Source organism: Aplysia californica, unplaced genomic scaffold, assembly GCF_000002075.1.
Source record: "Aplysia californica isolate F4 #8 unplaced genomic scaffold, AplCal3.0 scaffold00283, whole genome shotgun sequence".
Classification (NCBI taxonomy): domain Eukaryota; kingdom Metazoa; phylum Mollusca; class Gastropoda; order Aplysiida; family Aplysiidae; genus Aplysia; species Aplysia californica.
Genome location: NW_004797553.1, coordinates 427,557 through 443,230, shown reverse-complemented (window position 1 = coordinate 443,230; position 15,674 = coordinate 427,557). Strand labels below are relative to the sequence as shown.

The 15,674-nt window shown below is 41.0% G+C and overlaps 1 protein-coding gene across 1 annotated transcript; it reads right to left on the bottom strand.

The window, feature by feature from the left end:
- Nucleotides 1–353: 353 nt before the first annotated feature.
- Nucleotides 354–14,861, bottom strand: LOC101864073 (arrestin domain-containing protein 3; the record flags this gene model as incomplete). The annotated part of the gene is given in 8 exon segments (XM_005101436.3): nt 354–1,396; nt 2,924–3,128; nt 4,400–4,582; nt 7,779–7,961; nt 8,887–9,113; nt 10,732–10,878; nt 13,136–13,263; nt 14,649–14,861. Coding segments are annotated over 7 exon segments (1,224 nt in total). The 5' UTR covers nt 13,254–13,263; nt 14,649–14,861.
- Between the last annotated feature and the right edge of the window lie 813 nt (nt 14,862–15,674).

The following is a 15,674-nucleotide window of genomic DNA, read 5'->3' as shown; positions in this document are numbered from 1 at the left end:
TGCAAATCTGAGGTCTTTACTACCAAAGTTACTCTCACAGAATGAGGTTTCCAGAAAACGAAGACTTCTAGACGACACAAGAAAAGATGACTCCCTGAGAGAGGTCAGAGGGTACTGACCTTGAGACTCAAGTGAGCATCATCATCATTGCCTTTTTCACCCCGCCCCAGAGTATAGGCCACAGACAAACACTTTCTCCCCCTGCACCATGGTATAGGCCACGGACAAACACTTTCTCACCCTGCACCAGGGTATAGGCCACGGACAAACACTTTCTCACCCTGCACCAGGGTATAGGCCACGGACAAACACTTTCCACCTTTTTCTATTCTGGGCCAGCCTCTTGATGTTATTCCATGTCTTCCCACTTTTCTGTACATCAATTTCTGTGATTCTTGTCCAGGTTCCACGAGGTCTTCCCCTTGATCTTTTATGCAAGGGAGCACAGATGAACAAAAGTATTTCATGATTCAATAAGCCATGACAACTTCAAACAAGTTCCCACTCCACATTTAACAGACAAATAAAATGTTCTAAAGATAAATTGTTAGTTCAATTGTCAATTATCTCAAAGAAACCCTAAAATCGTTAAAATAAAGGAAAAGTTTATAGCCTTACACCATAAGAAAAAGCGGGGATTAAAAATTAAAAATTAATTGTAAGAGGGAAAAGTCCCCTTTGATCTCAAAGCAAAAATATCTTTCCAGCATTTGTGAAATGAATCTGAAAGGATATTCACAAAACTGAATGGACAGCTCGTTAGGGTTTTTTTTCTGACTAAACTTGCACAAAAGAATATTATATTACTTGTACATCTTTTGAAGGTGTTGTTACAGACTCCATCAATTAAAATCAATTTTGAAAATTACTCTAACTTTATTCCTAGTATCATGGGACACACAAGAGAGGGCGTTCCAGAACTGGTAACAAAGTTAACCCTTCTACGAAAATGAAGGACAAACTGAGAAGAATTTGAGTCAAAGAAACTCAACTCCTTCAGCTTGTTTTTTTTCTAAAACAACCTTGATGAAACACACCAAATTATTTTTTACCTTTGCCTAAGCCAGAGAACAAGTATTTGAATCATTGTCCTCTGTTTAAAAAAGCAAGTTCAGCTGAGCCTTGAAACCAATAATTACATTCTTTCTTCTACCTAAAAAGTAAGTCTGTCAGAGCAAAGAAGCAAAATAGCAAATTCCTTCTTTGCTTCAGCGTCAGAAAGTGTCCCAGTAGCGCTAGTCTTTTCCTGACTGAGGAGGCATGCCTGCCGGTGTGTGTCCCCAGTTGTAGTACGTGTACGCCGGGGCAAACTGGAAGTTCCCACTGGTGTGCTCATTGTCATCTTCCTCTCGGATGTCCACTTTCCCGGTGACACACTCGCTGTAGGAGGGAGGAGCTGGGAACAAAGAGAAACGAAAGAACATGACAAAACTTACCAAATACTTGGTGTCAATTTGACAAAGCTGTCACCTACCGGCTCGCACCCCTTAAAAATTCATACCAACATTATGTTATCAGTGCCAGACCTGGACCTTAAGCAAAACCCATGAAAGCAAAATCACCGCAAGCGAAATGAAATGTCTCCGAAAAAACCTTAACATCACAAGACGAGACAGGCAGAGAAATGAAGAAGTAAGAGCAGCTATCGGCACTGAGTCCTGCCTGCGTTACATAGAAAGACAGAGGATAAAATGGTTTGGCCACCTGTTACGTATGTCACCAGACCAGCCAGCCTTGAGAGCCTACAACACCAAGCACTCAGGCTATAAAGGAAGAGGAAGGCCATGCAAAAGGTGGATCGAGGGTGTCAAGGAAACCCTGAGAAAACGTAATATCACAACTGAAAGAGCTGCGGAGCTGGCATACCATAGAAAACTGCATCTCTCCCCTCGACGCTTAACGGCAACAGAGGATGAAAAAGTAAAAGAAGTAAGTAAGTAATTTGACAAAAGTCAGGACAGCAGGGCTATGGATGGTGTAAAAGGAGGAAGCCATAGTCATTAAATCGCTGAAGAGTAACAACATTCCTCCATATTTTGAATATTTTCAAAACCACAGCTTTTGCTCGTTTCATAACCATTCTCTGAAATACAGCACTTGATCTTCATATCCATATTGTTATCTTGTACTCTTTCCTATTGTTATGTAAGGGAAATGATTAGACCTGCTCATGGTTCATTCCCTTAGCAGGACATTGGCTATTAAGTTGTTCCCCATTGTAGAAACACTTCCATGTTGTTTATTATGTCGTTTTCATATCATAATATGATATGTCATGTTAGTATTTCTTATTCTTTGTCACCCTTTACCATTAGGCTGGTGTTGTATTATTCTATGTGAGAATGACTGAGACGTGTGAGTGTCAGTTATTAATGAAGGCATGTATTCTGTATCATGTAAAGAATCTAACATGTTGTGCACATATTGTCCCTTTTACATATTAATCATGAATAAACTGCTTCGTAATGTTCGACCCAAGACGAGACTCCTGTGTTCCTGATTGATGTTCAAGTTTGCTGTTACAAGGTACCTGGTCCAAATACAAGATGTAACACCTATCTTCTCCGAGAACATGCCAGAAATATTGTCATCTTTTGTTTCTCACGGTACCGTAAGTATGTACCTGTAGTCAGCTAAACTACTATACTGCAGTACTCTGACAAAACGCCTTTTTCTTAATTACTGAAAATTTGAGAAATCCGCGATTTTCTATTTTCTTATAATATCTGCCGAGCACAGTGAATAACATTTCTCTTCAGGGTGCGAGATCAAATGTCGTACTGTGTAAAATAGTTTAAACATTATAAGAAAAACGAAAAAAGTTGATTTCTCTAAACTACTGTGAATAAGAAAAAGGTGTTTTGTCAGCGAGCGGAAGTATAGCTACTCAACAATTTCTGTAGCTATGTGACCGTTCACTTACGCAAATTGGGAATGCCTGTAGGGGGTGGCACAGGGTACAGAGCTTCAGCGGAGGGAACAGACGGAGACTGCCACTGGTCGAAGCCCACAGGAGCCGCAGCCATGGGAGGGAATCTCTCCACGACCTGGACCAGTGGAATGGTGCCGATCACGATCTCCAAAGGAACCTCCAGATCAAGAGCCGGTCCAGAGGGATCCACGTTCAACTGCCACGAAAAACAAGGTATGTCTAATTGAACAAGCGTTTAGCGCTAGGTATAAAATTTCGTTTAGTATGGGGCTTTATGGCACTCGCAACTGCATAAGGTCATTAGGTAAAAAATAATTCTTTCGAGATAACCATTAATTCTACACCCAGCACTGTCCACGGGGAAGGATAAAAAGGCTGCTCATGATTCCCAAAGCATTATCATTAACTCATCTGATTTGTTGACAAGCTTAAATCCATGGATATATAGCAAAATGTGCAACTTACAGCAGCTTGCGACCGTGAAGGATGGATGGTCATTATACGTCAACCTCTTTGTTTTAGTAGAGGTTTTTCGGCGCTCGCAACTGCATAAGGTCATATGAGCGCCAAGGGGTGGATGTCAACAGAGAAGTCTTTACAGGGAATCAGACTTACTCTGCTCACCTCTCTAGCTTCAACGGCACAAAGTCTGCTTCGACTATCAAGGCACCCGAGAAATAGTGGGTCACAAGAGTGTGACAAACATACAAAAGAAGTAGAGGAAAATGATGATAGTAAGGATTAAGAAAGAAAAAGCAGCAGTTCCCTGCTGCAGTTCAGGCACAGTTATGAGCATGACATTGTTGAATCAGCCCATTTATAATTCTACTGCGCAAAAGAACAGGTTAATGTCCCCCCCCTTTGGGAATGGCCTAAAAACACTTCAGTCAGAGGCACCGCCCTGGGGGGGGGGGGGGGGGGGGGGTGTTGTCAACCTCTGAGTCAGAGACGACTCCTCCAGGTATTCCTGGTATTTTAACCCTTCCAGCCCCAAGCGCGTATATTTTCAGCAGTGCTAGTACCTCCCACCGTCCCAAGCGCGTATATTTTCAGCAGTGCTAATACCTCCCACCGTCCCAAGAGCGTATATTTTCAGCAGTGCTAGTACCTCCCACCGTCCCAAGCGCGTATATTTTCAGCAGTGCTAGTACCTCCCACTGTCCCAAGCGCGTATATTTTCAGCAGTACTAGTACCTCCCACCGTCCCAAGAGCGTATATTCTCAGTTTAGGAGGGTACCGAATTTGCGTATTTTTCGAAAATAGCAAACCTAATTAAACATTAATTTTCATAATATTTGTTCATTTACTTTTAAAGATTGTTATAGGTTATTATCTAAACCTCATTACAAAGATACATCACATTTTAGAATGCATGCCTCTTTTTCTGAAATACTGCTGTATTGGCTGGGACTGGGGTTAGCGAGTGCACAAAAATGGCTGGGGCTGGAAGGGTTAATTCACTTCACCTGCAGTATGTAGTGGATGTCAATGATGTTGCAGCCGACCAGAAAGGATGGGGGTAATGGAGGAATAACCAGCTCTTCTCCCGTCCACGAATCTTCTGCATGGCCCTCGATCGATGGTCTCGAGAGACGGCCTACTTCAGTAACGACCTTCTTCGACTTTGACGTAGCATGGAAAGTTGTTATCTGTAAGACAATGAAACAACAAAACGTCAGGCATGACATAAATGAAAACTGAAATGTGCATTTGGAAAATGAAAGTCCGTTTAATAATAATAATAATAATGGATAGCATTTGTATAGTGCAAAATCCCCGGTCACAGCAAGCTCTTTGCGCTTCACAATCTATACTATAACCCCAGCAGACCTGAGAGCGTTCTGAAACAACCTCAACTTCCTGGGAAGCATACAGTGCAAGCAGCCATTTAACTGTGCTAAAACACTAACATATTGACAAGATCTTTCGAATGGCAACCTATACTTGGGTGGCTGTTGGGTGTCATATAGGAAAGAAGACAGAGGCTCTTTTCTTTACTTTGCAGGAATTACTACAAGTCGTCGTTCACCGGCACGTGATGCTTGCTCACGCTTCGTTGGGAGTTCACACTTAACCGTGTAGGCTATATATATAAATGTTCGGTTGTTTATAGTGTTAATCGCTTGCTGGTCTAGTGCGCTTCAGGCTAGGCCTACGCAATGTTCGACGATAAATCTGTGTGACGGGTGTAGGTATGTTGTTGTTGTTGTTGTTGTTAGCGATCCAGTAGCATCTGAGCTTCTTCTTCTTCTTCCTCATTCTCGATGGCATCTGAGCGTTAACTCTTCTGCATGATGCCATTCGGTAATAGCTGCATGACTGTTCTAATTGTTGTCTTGAGGAGTAGAGGCAGTTAGATGCGTGGGGTAGCTTGGGAAGAAAACATCCCCTTAAATCAGTTGTGTAGGTACGTAATTAACTACTTCAACCTATATCACAGCCTTACTGGAGATCTTACAACTTTACTTTTTTCTTCCGCTTGTACCGATGGGTGTCGCGGGGAGACACAGGCGCCTGTCTACAGCAAGGTGAGTGGCCTGTAGGAGGGACATCCCGTGAGCTCTGAGGGTGTCTGCCACAGATTCGTTCCAGCGTCGCCTTGGTCTTCCTGGAGAGCCAGAATATTTGACGACATATGCCCATGATCGCCGATGTCTGTCGCAGATCTGGCACTGGATGATGATGATGATATGCCCTCAGAGCTGGTTGGTTTCAGGGCATCCCTGTGAGGTGTCTGAACCACTTGACTTTTTGTATCTCAATGTGTGGTAGGACTGGTGTTGCTACTACGGTGTCCCTTATGATTTCATTTTTTTATTTTGTCTCTTCTTGTCTTGTTAGTCGCCCTTTTTAAATATCTCATCTCGCATGTGACCAGTTTCCTCCCTAGGGCTTTTGTTAGGGACCATGTCAGGCACCGATATGTGAGCGTTGGTAGGAAAATGGCGTTGATGATCTTCGCCTTGGTGCTCATGGGGATTTTGGGATGTTTCAGGAGAGGGCCGAGTTGATAGCTGACTGCATTCGCTTTCTGGCATCTAGTCTCTAATTCTCGATCTAATTTTCCATTTTCTGTACAAATGCTTTTAAGTATTTGAATTGGCTGCTTTGTTTTAGCTGGGATCCATTGATGTTGCTGTCCACTTCGTCTGGTCTCCTGCTAACTGTCATGACTTCGGGCTGGAAGGGCTCAAGAAGTTGATTTTTTCCTAAGAGTCTGCCAGAAAGTATCTTTTCTACAAGGTAAACATGACTCTGGTGCCACATTTACCCCCCCCCCCCCCACAATTTCTGTCCAAATAGTACAATGGAGAAAGAGGATAAAACAGCCAACACAAAATTAAAAGAAGCCTGTTTTGTAAGACTGGTATTGAAATGGCTTTGTTGGTTTTGGTAAGTGTCTTACGGCGCTCATAACTGCATATGGTCACAAAAGTATTGCACTACCTTATTACAAAAAGTAGGAATGTTTACAAATTCAGAATACACTTTAACTCATTCGCTACGTCGAGCCGTGGGGGGCGGCGCGGCTCAAGTGCCGTCAGTACGTTAAGCCGCCCCCGGCGGCTCGAGAACCGACGTTCAATTTTAGCTTGTTTTCTATTCCAATCCACTTATCCATGTTAAAATAAAGGTCATAATATAATGTTGACTTCCGGGTCAAGCGTTTCCACCGAAAATCGGAAGTTTTGATTCAGTTTTGAAACATGATTTCGTAGTTTATTCGACTTTGTTTTATCGCGAAGCCCAAATTATAGCCCAGACACCAGTCTTAGTACTTTTACACAACAAAATGTATAATTATTTTGCTCACTAAAGAAGTGTAGGACTCTTCTTTATAATATTGATACTATTGGACGCAAATTGCCGGTGCATTGTAATTGAGAAATCAATATTTTTGAGTGCTAGATCTAGGCCTAGATCTAAATAGTCAAAATATTTTTTTCTCCCCAAAATCACTACTTTTGGGTGAAATATATCAAAAAGTACCACTCAAGACATGTATAGGTTTATTCCAAATGCAATTCTGAATAATTCCATATAAGTTACGCATATTTTTTTCTGTTTGTGATCCTTTTTTCAAAATTATTTTTCAAAATTTTTTTTTTCAATATCGGATGTTATGATCCAAATGTACAAATATTATGGAATGTATGTAAATAACTGTACATTTTTCAATATTTTCCTGTTCTATATACAGCTATGGTTATTTTGAGGTATCATTTGACTAGGTGCAAACATGTTTTTTTTAGTTTCACCTGAGATTATAAATTTTTTATTTTCCAATTTTATCCGCATCCAATCACAATTGTGTTGCATAATCGCCTCTTACAGGAACCAAAGTTGAAAAATACGCAAATAAATAATGCAGGTGTATTCTACAAACCATACTGAAAATGTTGGTATATAATATGTTGATATTTATTTGAATTTATGGCCCCCAAGACCTGTGAACTGCGCACTAGTCATCATCTCATTTCGCCCTCCCGAAAAGAATTCGTCCACAAGCCGAAAATAATACGTAGCGAATGAGTTAAGAGGACACAACTTAAACAAAAAATACAATTTTCTGAAATACTGCTGTATTTGGCTAGGACTGGGGTTAGGGAGTGCATGAGAGCAAAAAATGGCTGGTTTTTTGTTTTAGTAGAGGTTTTACGGCGCTCGCAACTGCAAAAGGTCATATGAGCGCCAGAAGATTAGAGGTGTTACAAAAGAGTAACAAACATAAAAAAGAAGGAGGGGGAGATAAGGACGATAGATGTCTGATAGGAAAGAAGAAGCAAACCACACCAGAGCACCCGCCAAGCACCCACTGGGGCGGAAGGGTTAAACAAAATGTACCATTTTCAAATCCACGTAGGACTTGTCCATTGATCGGCTGGCCCCATTCGATATCTCGGCATAGAGCTTGACCGCTTCTCCAGGGACATACCCGCGACGGTCAAGGTGGAACGTGGCTTGAATGGGTCCCGACTTGCAGCACAGGCAGCACAGATGCTTCACATTGGATCCTTGCATGCTTTGCTGAAGAAGAAAAAAAGTGAACATTAAAATGAAAACTAATTCTGAAAGTACAATACGTCTCTCTACATAGTTTCTCTACATAGTTAGCAAGTTTAATCATAGCAGAGATAATAATAAATAATAAATAACATTTGAAAAGTGCATGTCCCCACTCGACAGCAAGCCCTATGCGATTTACACTATATTACTACCCCAGCAGACCATAGAACACTCAGAAACATTCTCAGCTTCCTGAGAAGCATACAGTGCAAGCAGCAGCTTAAGCACTCAAACACTAACAAACTGACAAGATCTTTCACTGTCTATAGCTGGGTACCCATTCCCATCAGGGTGAAGTGGGGGAAATTCGCGTAAAGTGCCTTTCCCAAGGACACAATGTCAGGCCCGCAGCTCAAAACCCCCGAACCCGCAACCTCACGATTGCGAGTCCGGTAGCCTAACCACTCGGCTTGTCATGTGACAAGGGTGACCATATGAGAAGGAGCATGGTGAAATCAGGCGCTCGTCAAAATAATGAAAGTCAAGAAATTGGCATTTTCCTGCAGGTTTGGGAATTTTTATCGATTGTTTGTTCTTTGGTCCAACACCTTTCACACCCATTAAAGAGCACACTGCTGTGGGAATTGTACAGAAAAACCTTGATTAAAGGCAGAAGAAATGTAACATTTCAATTTCCACGGACTCTCAAGCTAAAGAAATAACTCAACTTTTGCGGACATTTTATCACTAATTTTACCTCTGAAACCAGATGACCCTCACCTCCTTCAATCACACATATCTCGACTTCTATTCAACATAGATGGATATCATTTTCACCCTTAACAAGGAAAATGGACAGGCCTTAAGACGATACCATCAACTCCGTATGCCCAAAAATTGACAAGAGCCTGATTCCATCATGCCACATATTATACTGTATACTCACACTGTACTGTGGGTCCTGGTTCAAGTCCAAGATACTGATGACGGTGAAGGGTCTCTTTGTCTTGTGGTCAAACTTCCACGGCTTGTCGATCTTGCACTTGACTGTGTACCTGACGTGGCCAGTGTGGGCCTCGAAAGACGACGGGAGGCCCTGCGGCAGCTGGAACTGAAACGGGAAAGTATGTCGTCCCGCAGGAAGTTCACTCGTGCTACTGCCCTGACCGGACCCTGAGAAAAAAAAATCGATTCTGTTTAAGAATTTTGGTTACTAATAATAATAATGGTGCAGTGGCGGAGCGGTTAGTGCATTCATCTCTGAAGCGGAAAGTCCGGGTTCGAGCCTCGGTTCGGACACAGATATTTTTCGCCCCCTCCGGCCCACCAAGCAGTAATGGGTACCTGACTTCGAGTTGGGGAAGTAAAGGCGGCGTAGAAAGAAACTGGCCACCCTACCACTATATGCCGAAGGCCAAAGAAGTTGTCTCACTAACAAGGCAATCCCCAATGTCTGGATCGGATGCAGGAACAACTTTACTTTTACTTTAATAATAATAATAATAGATAGCATATTTTGTAGAGCGCAAATCCCCGCTCAACAGCAAGATCTATGCTCTTCACAATCTATACTATTACCCCAGCAGACCTGAGAGCATTCTGAAACAGACTCAACTTCCTGGGAAGCATACAGTGCAAGCAGCAATTTATAGCGCTCAAACACTAACATAATGACAAGATACTACTTCACCTGAATATTCAAAGTGCACATATCAAAGCATTAGACTGTCATTACTAACTATCAAAGATTAGAATGAGAAATCTGATAATTTCTGTTCGTACGGTACTATTGTGGTTTCCCCATATTTGACATGAGCGTCTCCAAAAACCTCAGCACAGAAATTGCTGGTTTTGGTAAGGTTTTCGGAGTTTGCAACTGCATAAGGTCATATGAGCATCAAGGGGCGGATGTCAACAGAGGAGTCCTTACAGGGAATCAGGCTTACTCTGCTCACCTCTCTAGCATCAAAAGCACAAAGTCTGCTTTGACTATCAAGGCATCCCGGAAAGTGCAGTTCACAAGAGAGTGACAAACATACAAAAGAAGTAGAGGAAAATGATGATAGTAAGGATTAAGAAAGAAAAAGCAGCAGTTCCCCCTTTGTTGTTTCGGCACAGTACGAGCATGACATTGAAAAATCAGCCCATTTACAATTCTATTGTGTATAAGAATCTGTTAATATCCCCCCTTTAGGAATGGCCTAAAGACTCTTCAGTCAGTGGCACTCAGCACAGAAAGGAAATACAATGCACATAAACTCAAAATGAGACTGCCTCAAAATTATGGAGTTTCACCGTAACTCCAACCCCCCCCCCCCTCCCCCCCCCCCGGCTCTTGTTAGTTTCACTGTGTAATTGGATGAGAATCAAGGGAAGCAACCAGCAGCCTAAAAAGTAGAGTTGTCTTTTTACCGCTGATCTCGCCTTGTTTTTCCCTCTTTGGCTTTATGTCTATACATTTTTATTTATCGATATCTTTATATATCGACATCAGATCCACTTCTCGAAGCATATCGATATTAGCGGATTATACTGTATTTTCTATTTGAATATAATGTATGATTTAAGACTCCTTTAACTTAAATAGAAATTTTTCTGTCATTTTAGCATTATGCAAATAGAACGCATTCTGTAGGTTGTTTTTGGACGATTCGGAGACGTGGAAATTATGTTGACATGTTTGTGGAGTGTAACGCAACACTTTGCTGCACACCATAAACGTGTCACAACATAATACGCACGTTTCCGAATCATCCAAAAACAACCTACACATTCCTTTCACAATACGTACATATTCCATACAATAAGACATCCTGGTCAAAGTATTTTTCTGTTGCACTGTAGTGTCTTGTTGTCGTACGTCGATTCTTTCCAGAACCAGTTGAATGCTGTTCTGTCCAATGAACGTACGCTTTGCCCTCAAAAGTCAACTTGATACCTGTGAAGAATAAATTCAATTATATGTGAAGCGTGCAGACAAAATGAGTTACTTCTCGGATTCAAGCCTTAAGGAAATAGATACATCACACTTATAGGTGAAGTTTTTACAATTTGGTCGCTTTTAAGGAAAAGGGGGCTAATCCAGATTTGGGGGGCTTTCAGAAATCTTGACCCACACCTAAAGTGGGCATTGCCGTACCTATAGGAGAAGTTTGGTTTCATCGGTGTGTATATGTTTGGTTATAGAGAAAACTCCCCTCATCTTTTAAAGAAACTGAAAAAGGGTCTAACAACTTTAACATCGATTTTCTCAAAACAACATTTTTCGGGATAGCCCCCTTGTGCTTAAAAGGGACCATTTATAAGTGTGAAATAATTAAAGACAGGTTACAGTTACAGAATATGGCATAAACAGAAAATCCACAAATTTGACTCTCATGTAGGTTTTTAGCCAATCTCTGTTTGTGGATTGTGAGACGTAACTCATTTTGTCAACATGCCTCATATAGTTTGGCATTATATACAGTAAAACTTTTAATACTAAAGGACAACAATAAGTAGTTTCTACAACATTTATTCAATAGTTTTATAACTTCTACTTGTTCAGGAAACATTTTAAAAAGTACAGTCTCAGAACACAGAACAGAAAAACAGCATACAAATGTTGCGTAATTGTATACGTTTAACACCCATTACAACACTATACAGTTGTTTAACTCTCAGTTGTACGTCCATCTTTAATAGGACAAGACCAAAAGGTGAAATTCTTGTAAAATGCCTTTTCCAAGGGCACAGCATTGAACAGAGCTGAGTTTTGAACCCACAATCTCTTGATTACGAGTCTGGTTGTCTAACTTTTAGCCTACTAGAGTGTCATCATGTAAAAGCGTCCGTGAGAAGACCAGGTGCGTATAAGGTGCACAAAGGTTTGTTTGCTGATTTGTCATGTTAAGCTGTGTTTTCATCAATGCAACCACTACATTAATTGTTTATGAAGTCCTAAAAAATTTGGAGTTGCACAATACAAACCTGTTTACTTCGCAGTGCTCCATAATCATGATTATGTATCATCAATTAAGACAAAAATTGTAATCCTTTTAAAAGTCTACAGTGCAAAAGTCCAAGAGTAGAGTATTGCAGCAGATGAAAAGAGGCAGAAAAAGAATGCAAAAGCTTCAGTGCGCAGTCATAATTCATTGATTGATAGAAAATGTCTGGAAATACAAAGAGGAAGTCTGAATTAAGGGAATCAACAAAGAGTAAAAAGAACAAAGAGAAAAGTTATATTATTGCAGTAGCTTACAATACAAGTCTCTGCACCCAGGTTCATGTATCATTACTTTGCAGGGCTCATAACTTTGTGTTTCCAAACCCACAAAAATTACTACTTTACTTTACTTTTTCATCCTCTGTTGCCGTGAAGCATGACTTTATAAAGAGATGCTTCTGTACGCTGTGCAGTCCCGTATGTTGCCTTTCTTGTTCCATTATAATGGGACCACTGTGGATTTCTGCCAGTCTTCTGGGCATTTCCTTTACTCCCAAGCTCTATTGAAAATTTGCCTCAGCCACAGAATACCGGTGTTTCCACAAGCTCTTATACTTCCACTGTGATGTCATCTGGTCCTCTTCCGGGGTTTCTCCCAAGACTCTCGGGTTTCCCTTACCAGTAACTGTTGACTAGCCTAGATCTCGCTGTGTTTGGAGGTTTTTTGGGTATATTTATGTCATCGTTTATAAAACAATCTCAGTAAATTCTCGTTCCATAAATTTACCTTCTCCTCAAAGTTGTACGCGCACACACACACACACACGAGCTCGCACGCATACACACACGCAGACACAGCCCAAGCAGTCGGGGATGAAACCTCGTGACGTCGCCCATTGTGCAGTGAGTGGCAAATCGGGGCTCGCCTCAATGAGATCTAGATCTAGTCAACTGGCGAGGGAAGCCCAGGAAGACGACAAAAATAAATGGCGGAAATACATCATCTATAATTTGGCCAATCACAGAGGGGTGCTAGGAGCTCGCTGCAGCTTCATGATGTGTTTTGTACCGCATATGATTTAATTCAATAGGGTTGAGTCAATATCATAATTAGGAGGACAATGTTGCACTCGAAGAAAGCAGGTAAATTGATAGCCGTGGGGAAAGGCAAGACAAGCAGGAGTAACATTTTTTTTAAAAATAATGTTATACAGAGGCCTATCATAATAGAATCTATATAAAATATATATAAAAAACATTTTATTACCTCGCATCTTCATTGGTTCCTTCAGCTCAACAGTAATATGTCCCTGGACGATCGAGCCAGAGTAGAAAACTCCACTCGCATTCGCTAGAGAAATGGCAAACATGTTTAGCTTCCCCATCTTGCTTCACCTGACAGAAAAATAAAATAAGATGAGAGCTTCAGGGCTTTTTATGTTTAGAATCAACATATACACCAGTCGGTCAAGAATAAAACCATTCATCTCCGACTTTAGTAGCCCATGCCAATGCCTCATTCATAGATTCTACTTGATGATGGGCACACACATTCACTTCCACTCTGCAACTATTAGGCTACTGGTAAATTTTTACTTTAGCACCCACACTGCAATGACTAAGGCTAGTTTCAATAAAATGAGCCCAATCCTGAAAAATAGAAACATATCAATGAACACCAAAATGAAAGTCCTGAAATGCTTTGTTTGGTCAACCCTTCTAATCTATATATGGCTGTGAATGCTGGACAATCACTAAAGACAGTGAAAATAAAATAGAGGCAACAGAAATGTGGTTTCTTAGGAGACTGCTAAGAGTATCGTGGAAGGAAAAGAAATCAAATGAGGTAGTGCTTGATGAAGCCCACGTGGGACGCTCAATGTTAAAAACAATCAGGAAACGACAAATGCAGTTTTTGGGACACTTGAATAGACATAAGCATAGAGGGTTTTGAACATCTAGCTCTCACTGGCAAAATTGAAGGCAAGCGAGGCAGGGGTAGGCCCAGAACAACACACTGGACTTAGGGAACCTAAACAAATGGGTAACAGGGAAAAATCAGGGAAACGTAGCTTTTCTGAGAGCATCCGAGCAAAGGAATGAATGGAAAATCATGATCACCGAAGTCTGTCGCAGATCTGGCACTGGAATGACTGGATGATGATGACCCACACACAGATGCATTGAATTGAGGGCTAAACTGCCTAAATCGTTGCTGTAGAACACACATGTAGATCTAGATCTAGATCTAAGAGGTCTATATATATGGCCACCAAAAACCTTGCAAATCAATTGTTTTCAAGTAAATATTCAATCCTAATTGCCTTAAAACATCAAATTATCATTATTATTATTGCGAAATGCAAGGGGGGGGGGGGGGTGGCTGAAACCCCCCAGATTCTTTTTAAATCTGCACAGTCCTTTAAATCAACAAAATGTTGATTTAATATTAGGCCTCGTTAATATTAACGGTAAAATGCTTCAGGCTTCAGGGGCCAGTCTGACAATGTAGCCTATTGGCCTTGAGACTTGAGACCTGACCTAGGTGAGTACCAGGAACTAGGCCAACAAGCCGAGAATTTTTGGAATGTACCCAACTGTCTAGACGGCAAACTTCTTGTTGGTACCAACTTGTTCAGGTCGGTGCCGAGAATAAACATTTGCAGTATTGACTAGAGATCTAGATCTAGATTTCTAGATCTAGATTCTAGATAGTTCGCAGTATATAGATCTAGATCTATAATTCGCAGGCAAAACAGGATGAAAAAAGGAGAACAAACCTCGATGTGGACCAGTTTCAGCCTTTTGGTTTTAGAAAGAACCTTGGCACTGTTTTTTTCTCTCGGTTTGTTTACACGGCTACGCACGCACGAATTCCCATTCCATCTGTTGACTACGCCCAAAAATTCAGTTTCCGCACTCCAGGAGTGACTTCCTGTTTTGGAACTGCAGAATCAAAGATTGTGTATAACAAGATAGTTCACTCCTTTCTTTGAGTCAAGTAAAAAAATTGTCCTCAAAATTGGGTGACGTCCTCTTTGGAAAAGCGCGGACTTTGCGATAAGAGTTACCCTACTTGTGTGAAAAACAAAAAAAGTGAAACAATGAGTTGCTACAGCTGTAAGGTCCTGGAAGCGAAACTAACAAACTGCTTTTCCTATTCTTTTTCTGGAAAAACGAAAGAGAGCTTAAAAAAAAAAAAAAGACTGCAGCGCCAACTGAACGAATGCGCGGACTTCCGCAGACACTCTTTTGGCTGAGTGAACTATTTTGGTATGTACTATCTTTGGCTGAATTGAGCTTTCGTTCAAGAGGCCTAGCGCCGGCAAATGAACGAGCCCCACTCACTATTCACAAAGAAAGACCCGAGACGGACAAAAACTAGCCTAGACCTATAGTGCGGTCAAAAATTCGTGGTGCAACTTATCCTCAAATGTCTCTTTAACGGGTGAATCAGTGAATCAATGTCATCCATACTTTGCATAGCAGTTTGTGTCAATTTGTCTTAACTAAATCATATTATTCTAGAACAATTGGGGCTAGATTAAAAAACTTTTCTTCATAAATTTATATTAATACTTCAAATCTCTGTCACACGTAAAATGGTATTGTTCACAGGCTCTTCCCGCTTCTCACACCCATTTTGCTTACGCATATGGCCTGGATAGATACGTCACAGCTCATCAATGACAATTTTAATAGCAAAACTTGTTACAAGAAATTATTGTTACAATGAACACATTTTTTCATTGATGGTTCTCAAAACATGCGTTGGATAATCATATTGTCCGGATTAGAAAAACATG